This window comes from Convolutriloba macropyga, unplaced genomic scaffold, assembly GCF_964194025.1.
Source record: "Convolutriloba macropyga unplaced genomic scaffold, txConMacr16.3 SCAFFOLD_3999, whole genome shotgun sequence".
In the NCBI taxonomy this organism is placed as follows: domain Eukaryota; kingdom Metazoa; phylum Xenacoelomorpha; order Acoela; family Convolutidae; genus Convolutriloba; species Convolutriloba macropyga.
Genome location: NW_027450768.1, coordinates 12,749 through 21,001, shown reverse-complemented (window position 1 = coordinate 21,001; position 8,253 = coordinate 12,749). Strand labels below are relative to the sequence as shown.

Genomic DNA, 8,253 nt, shown 5'->3' with positions numbered 1-8,253 from the left:
CAAAAATGCTATTAAAATACTGCAAAATTTTTCAGTTGAAAACAAGAAATTTCATTGGTATTCTACATGTTTTCCATACTTTTTTTTATCTCAATTGAAATTTTTATAAAGACATATATGTTTTGACTGGTGACCGGAGAAAATATCGAAAGAAGAACAGGTCAAAAACAGTTAAAATTGGGACAGTACATCGAAAATTAAACTTTTTTTACATGGGCTGTATTTAAGCTCTATTTGCGTGCTTTAACGGCATTAGATTAGTTGGCCAAACCTCTCGAACCATGAACATTTTTTAACGGCCCATGGGAAATGATATGACGAAACCTAACCTGTCATCACAATCTAACATTTATTGCACTATAGGATTTGTGAGAACCCTAATCTGATTGGCGAAAAAATTGAATAATTTATGTTTTTATTGTAGCTTAGTTGGTACATGTTTTCGCACCCCCACGTACGTGCCATATTTTACATTATGACAAGTACTCTGTTACTGGGGCAACATAAATTGAAAAGATCAAATTTTCACTTTCAATGTTTTGTTCTTGCACCGTTTAGCCTAGTTTGTATTTTAATTAGAGCAAATTGGTTTATAAAAGTCATTAGAGGCATTCTAGCAGAGAATCCAGAAAAATCACAACATTTTTCAAATTATGCCTGCCATAAATTGTGTATAATTTGGTAAAAACTTACAAAATTTGGAAAGATAGACAACTATTTATCACTGGAAATTCAGATTTATATTGCTGGAAATTTGTCTTTTTCTAAAGTGTAAAAATCTATGACAGCGTTTGTTACACAAGCCAACTCGGTTTCATGTCTAAACAAAGGATATAAACAAAAGAAATACTTCCAGCAGCTTTAACAAAAACGAAAAATATTTCTGTTTAAATTATTACTATATGGAGTTATAAAAAATGCAACAATTCAATTTGAATGTAATTCTAGATAGCATCAAATTTCGGTTCAGCCAGCTTAAGCTTGACCTCTCTGATCAAAGCGACGGGCGAGATATAAGTTTTTTGAAACCCAATAACACTTTTAGAAATCTGATCTTTTCGGTTATTTTCTTGTTATCACTGGTTATAAGTTTGATATTATTTTCTTATATAGTTAATAAACACCGCCAGAGTCAGATTTCATCGTTAGTTCATTTGAATGGGTCTTACCCAGCTTATACATACGCTGGGCACGCTAGCATTAACTTGGGAAAAAATCCCGGGAAAGGAAAGGAGGGTGAAGATGATGAAACTTCAACTTTGAATCCGGATAAAGATTGTCCAGGAGAAGGTTTGAAATAACTCAGTTCATAACCTTTAAGTCTTTGGTTTTTCCCATTAGAGACCTCTTGTTTTCTTGGCATAGACCCCCCCCACACCCCACCCCTTAATTACTGGAATTATACTGTAATGGTAGCGCTGTTTTTTTTTTTGGGGGGGGGGGAGGATTGGGAAAAACTCCGATTTTTCATACGGTCATAGAAAATAACGATTGTCCAAGTTATTGGAAAGACGAAAATACTGCAAAATGTGAGAAAGCGATTGAAAATTACGGCTATGTTGAATAATCTTGAAAAAAAGTTTTGTCGCTAAATCACAAAATTCGGTTATATCCTAGTAAGGTTTTGTGCAAGGACAAATGCATTAGGCCAAACGTCCCTACATCAATAAAACACAAAACTATATAAGAATGTTGCAGAAAACTTTTTCAATTAACCTAAAGCTGGTGTGCTCATCAAAATATGTTTTCTTGGCACTTCTTATTGCGATGGACATTCTAGCAACTGTTTATCGGTTAAAATTTTTCATTTCTGTCTAGTTGATGCTCTACCAGTGGTTGAGGAAAGTTGATGCTCTACCAGCGTTGTGGGGGACCAATTGGGATGTCATTACCGGGATTTTTGCCAAATATAAATTATTTTCACTAAAATTTCTAAAAATATTAAGAAATAGATGTGTTGCAAACTATGGTAAATACGTTTTAAGAAACAAAATCTAGGAACCACAGGAGAAGTCAGTGCTACGTTAAATATTAAGCACTAAAAAGAAATTGATCTCATTAGAGTTCTTTAGAGAATTAAAAACTGTTTTCCGACCATTTCCCTTCAGAATTCAGCTTTTATGCATCAAAGCTAATGTGTTGAACGAAAACTGAATTCAAAACAGATCTCGAGCCGTTGAAAATCAATGCCCAACTCTTTAAGGTTTCAAAAAATTTTCATTTTCAATTTCCATTATTTGGAAAGAAAAATAGAACCCAGGTCGAGGTGCCCTGATCAGCCTCTGGGATGGTCTGATCAGCGGCCATTTCGAGCGCACAAAAATCATTTCGATTAGACATGTTTTCGAGCGCAATTGGATCTGATCAGGAGACATTTCGAGCGAACTTTTAATTTTTCTGTAACATTTTAATGAGGTGTTGGGTCTCAATACAGCAGCGTGCTGATCAAAAACTCATCTAGAGTCTGATGTTGCTGATCAGAATCAAGAGTTTATAGTAAAATTTTTCGCCAATTCCCTTTCCAAATACATTTGAATAACTCTAGCTCAAGACGTATTTTATAGAAATATGTCTAAATTATTCATGAGTCAAAAACATGTACTAATGGCATACAAAACAAATTTTTTCCTCATTATTTGGATTTTGTTTTGATTAACAATACCATTAGAGGTGGCTTCTGCTTAGTTGAACACATTGCTGAAAAACGCTGAATATATAGCGATAATAAAAATTTGTTAGTGTTGAAAACAATTCTCTGATACTGACAGTTTATTTTCGAGCGCACTTTCCTCGGATCAGATGCAATTTCAACCTCACTTGAGTCTGATCAGATGCGATTTCGAGAGAACTTGAGTATGACAAGAGGTGATTTTGAGCGCAGTTGAATCTGAACAGAGGCAATTTCGAGCGCAGTACGGTCTGATCAGAGGCGACGTCGAGCGTACTTTAGGCTGCTCAGAGGTAGATTCGAATCCGCTTGGTTCTCATCATGAGTGTCTTTCGAGCGCACAATAGTCTCATCAGAGTTCATTTTTGTCAGGGATGGTCTGATCTGTGGCATATTGGTTTGGATGTCGACCTGGGAACAAAAAACAGAGTTCGATTAGGAATTACTTCAAATTAATATTGTTACATTCAGTTTTCTGCATTTAACAACAGAAGGAGTCATGAAAAAATTGTAATCAACATTATACTTTGTGCATTCATGGACTGCATCACTATGTATAATGTACAATGTGATGTGATACAATCTACATTGTACATTGAAATGTATACTGAACTCATTTTGATTGTCATTGAAAAGTTGCAAAAAATGGTCCCAATAAAAAGATATGAGGTCAAATATCAAATTTTTCACAATAAGAGCTGTCTCCAGGAACCCAATATTTTTTGAAGGCTAGTCACCGAAACAAAAGCTGTTATCGTGTTGTCGTTTTGACGCATCTAATAACTGTTGTGTTTAATTGACCACGAATTCATTGATACGTTTGTTTCTCGACTAAAAAATAAAATATGAAGAGTGCGCGCAAACGTATTGTAGCAAATGGTTTATTCAAAAAATTGATTAGTTTTGCTTGATTATTTTTGTTATCCCTGAAGTGGTTTGATAATTTCGTCTGTTTTAAAACCCAAAACTGACTTTCACTCTAGTTTTTTTTGGTTTTTAAAAAAAACTTCTTGTCGTTTTACTGCCTTGTCACTTACTGCCTTTTATCATTTTCTGGCTTGCAATTTTTAGTTTTTCCACCTTATTTTTGGTACATTGCAAATGAGTTTTTTTGAAAAAAATTAGATTTCTCAACGCAGATCTCTTTAACAATGATAAGCCTGTATCAAAACATTGCCCATCAGATTCAGTTTAAGTTACTTCAAATATCTCAGTTACTTGAAATGTCATCAAAAATATTATTTGCACGCAAATCTTAGCTCCGCAGGCAAGGTTCCAGGTCAAAGTGATCTCTGACCAGACCGTGCTAGTCTAAGATGACGCCTGATCACACTTTCGTGCGCTCGAAATTTTGTATGTACTAAGTGCTTAACCAACTGACCAGATTTCTTTCGCTCGAAATCACCTCTCATCAGACTCAATTCGGACCATCGTCCAGACTTTGAACGTGAGACCTCAACCTAGATCACATCAATTTCAGGTTTGAACGAAATTGACATTTTTGCTCTTATTCTGGGGATACCCGAAAGTGGAACCAATCAAATTGCAAACATGTTGAAACGCACCACAAATGCCCACATTGCCCGTCAACGGGGATTATTGGCCCGGATGTTGAGGATGGACTTGAGGGAGAGACAAGAGGTCAGTGACCTTTTCTGTGACCTCTGGGGGCATGTTGAAAAGAACAAAACATCAACCCAACATTTTAGGTATTTTTGTTTTTACTCAAACTTTACCTCACTAGTCAAACAAATAAAATTTTTGCTAAATTGCATCTCAATTTTTTTACATTCAGAAAATTAAATCTCCATAAAAAAATTCATAAAATTCATTTGAGAATTAAAATAACGCATGGCTTTAATATTCTCCGGATAAGGAAATTTTATACATAAATTTAATTACGGTTTTTTAATTAAAAATGATTTTTGTTTATATAGTGTGAAGAAAAACAGGAGCAGAAGAAATGCAAAAAGGAGCATGAGCCAAATTGGAGTTATTGAAAATGGATTCCATGGAATTCAGCTGGTATCCCACGCATCCGGGAGGTTTATGAAGAAGATAATTGAACCGTGGGTTTAATTTTAATTACTTTAAACTTACAGAAAAAGAATTTCGGTAGGTACAATTTTGCACTACATTTTTATTAAAACTCGGTTACGTCACTATAGGGGTGGCCCGGGTTAAGTTATCGAGGAGGATTTTTTGTTTCGTAGAATCTGTGTACTATTTTGTGTAAGCTTCGTAGAATTTTGTGTAAGCTTTAATTACTAATCAGCGACTGTATTCCAGTTATTGTTCTTTGTAGCATCCGTTTTAGCTTCGTGCCTGGGGTCTTTTTTAATAATTGAAACATACCCATATTTTTTAATTTGCGTACCCATATAACCTTCTAGAATCCATACTGCGTATTAATATCGGTTAATCTTTCCAGGGGTGACTGCTGGTCGCTATAAACATTTTCATGAATGAAAATGTTTTTTTTGCCTTATTAGTTGATTAATGGCCAATGGTCAACAAAGAAATTATCTCAAAGCCACAAAAAGTTTACTCTCAAAGATTTTGGAAAACGAAAAAAATATTTTTTTTGTCAATTTGTCCTGAAACTTTCATTTTTGTTTTTTTTCTTACAGGAATATGCTTACTCTTTCCAGAGATTTATAAAGTCATAATATACAGGGATAAAAAATTATCTTGCAAAAATTTAAGATCAAAATTATGCAGCTATTTGCCCATATTAGGTTTGAAAAGTAAAGAAAAGCACTAGGAAAATTGTAACTCATTTGAACCTCCAATTATGAAACACTGGCGCTGGAATATGAACTTTAATCCGCGAAATTTCATTTTTTTTTCAGTTTTGCCGGCTGGGGTGTGAAAGTGAGGGGAGTTATGGTTGTGAGGAACCCTAGTGACGTCATTAGGATCCAGGCATCTCATCGCTTCGTCAAGGACAAGGCAGCACACAACGTAATCAAGTGTTTAATTGTTTAATGAACTCTCTTGGATTGTTTTCATTTATAACTTACTTCTTTCTACCTCAAGAAAAAATTACCTGTTTTTAGGAATCCTGCAAAATTTCTGAAAATTCGTACAGCTAATAGAAATGATACTGTTCGAACAGTTAAAGGATAAATAACATAATTTTATTTCACCGTATAACTCTGCATAATTCTTACATTTAATGTTGTGAACTGGAATTTTTTACCACACCACCACCCATCCTAAAAAAAGTTAAACAAAATCGAGCAGTAAATTGAAGTTGCAGTGAAACTGACTGTGTCAAAATTTGTTAAACCTTTTTAAGGATGGGTGTTGGTGGTGTAAAAAATTCCAGTTCACCACATTATTTGATAGAATTATGTAAAATTATACGGTGAAATAAAATTATTTCGTCGAAAAAATTTCGTTGCCCTTTTTGCCTAATTTTCAACAATTTCCAGCTCAGGCGACAAAATTTAACAAAGATTCTTTCAAAACAAACTTTCAAGTCACTCGCAAAACATTAACATAGGTTCTAAAATAGTAGGTTCAAGCAAAAAATCAAGGTTATAAAAAAGGCCGGATTCTAATGCAACCACTCTTTTAAAATATAGCTTCCACTTGCTGACTGATCAAATAGATGACATATTCCTGGAATTAACACACAATAATGACCAGCTAGGAGAGTTGCTTGAAAAGAAATTTCTTTAGATCTATTATGTGCAAAAAACATTCTAGGATAGCTTTTTCCAACCTGTAAAATAGGACTCTAGACAGAAAAAGATTTCGGGCTTTTATAACGCCGCAATAAAAAATGTTCGCATCATATTACTCAAAGCTATAGTGCAAAAAATATATACATCCATTTTCTTGCATATTTTGTGAGAAAAAATTTCACGTGGAGAGAGCAAAATTTATCTTGACCCCTTTTTCTATGAAAATGTTGCTGAATGTTCTTTAGAGTTCAATCAGCCTACAGACGGTATTTGAGTGTTTTTTAAAAAACAAAACTATTTAAAAATCAATTTTGAAATTATGCCAATAAATTTGTTTTTAGATCATTACCGACGCAGAAGTATACCCCAAAATTTCCGCCTTTGTAAAAATTGCGTGAAAAACAGATATATGAAAAGTAGGAAATTATGAAAAAAAAAAATTCGATATTTTTCGCTAAAAGGATTACGACATTTCTGCGAAGTTGAGATACTTTAAAAACGTAAAATAGGTGACAAGTCTTGTATCAAGTATTGCGGCTGAGCTTAACAACTCAGAAATCAAATTGAATAGCGCTTCAAGGTCATTTCAAGCCTTAAAGCTGGAATAGCGTGACAAGCGAAATTTAAGGCTACATTCTATCGAAGCCAAACGGATTTGTTAATTTTGTTCAACTTTTATATTTAGCAACTATTATTAGTACACAATCGTCATTCATGAAGTCAAACTATAACTCAAACGCGAACTACCTCAACCACCAGCAAAACAATACTACGACTTAACAGTATTGCATCAGATTCTTTGCGATTGGATTGCGAATCAACCTGTTATTGATACAGAATATTCGACAAAACTTCTACATGGTTAACAAATTTCCCATGACATCAAATTTACACTGAAAAAGTGACGTTATGGAAAAGTGTTCACATTCTGTCGACATTCTTATCTACCACCAATCAACAGTTGAATTTGACATGTAAATCCACGTGACTAGCAGCATAAAAGGAGCTTGAAAAACTACCAAAAATCAGTTGAAACTCGTAAATTTGGTTACATTAAGTTGACATACAGTGCGTATTGGAGCACACTTTCTTGAGCGGTAAATTACTTGTTATCGTGTCTTGATTCTGTAGATCATATTTGTGGTTGTACAGCCTAACTTTAACTCTGGCTTATTGAAAATAGAATTGACTTTGGAATTCTCAAATTTTCACATTGCGGAACGAAGTTCTAATAAGTAGAGTTACAGAGCAGATAAACTGTTCGTTCTTGTTTCATTCATTTACCAGTTGCCTAGGCTGATTCCAGTTTCTTGATCGTTAGATCTGAGAACTTGGTTACAAAGATATACAAAACTTTGTATTTCGCCCATGTATTAAGATTGGGTATAAAACATAAAAGGTAGCCCCACCAACGCAGTTTACCCAGCGTTGTTTATTTTTACATGAGATAGTTTGCCTACCTAACGCTCATAACCCAGTGAAATTTTATCTCACTAGCATTTGTGGTTTAGGAGATATCACTGAAAAACATCTAATTTGAGACTATTTGGTTATTTGAAATTTTGGACTTTTGCTTAGTTGAAGCAAACTTATTTGTTATTCGGCAAAGCTGAACAAGCAGTCATTTGACATTATTGATTATCAAGTAATGCAACGGCATTCTATAGTATAGCGGATAATACAGTTCACAAAAGTTAACTGCAAAAACACAATATCCGGACAGATTTGAAACCGCTGAAACGAAATGGGCGGTGTAAAGTTTTCCTTGACTTTGATAGGAGAGCAGCCGTTACATTTGGTCCGCCGACCCGGACAGTGGAAGGCAAACTGCTGTCCAATCTGATGAAGAGAGTGCTGAAGGCACCCCTCAAAGAGAATCAAACAAATCAACAG

The 8,253-nt window shown here is 34.5% G+C and overlaps 1 protein-coding gene across 1 annotated transcript; it reads left to right on the top strand.

Moving 5' to 3' along the window:
* Positions 1-899: 899 nt before the first annotated feature.
* LOC142356143 (uncharacterized) lies at positions 900-5,632 on the top strand (the record flags this gene model as incomplete). Its single annotated transcript, XM_075408107.1, has 4 exons — positions 900-1,290; positions 4,149-4,377; positions 4,606-4,737; positions 5,521-5,632. Coding segments are annotated over exons 1-4 (846 nt in total), but the record flags the coding sequence as incomplete, so codon positions are not given.
* Between the last annotated feature and the right edge of the window lie 2,621 nt (positions 5,633-8,253).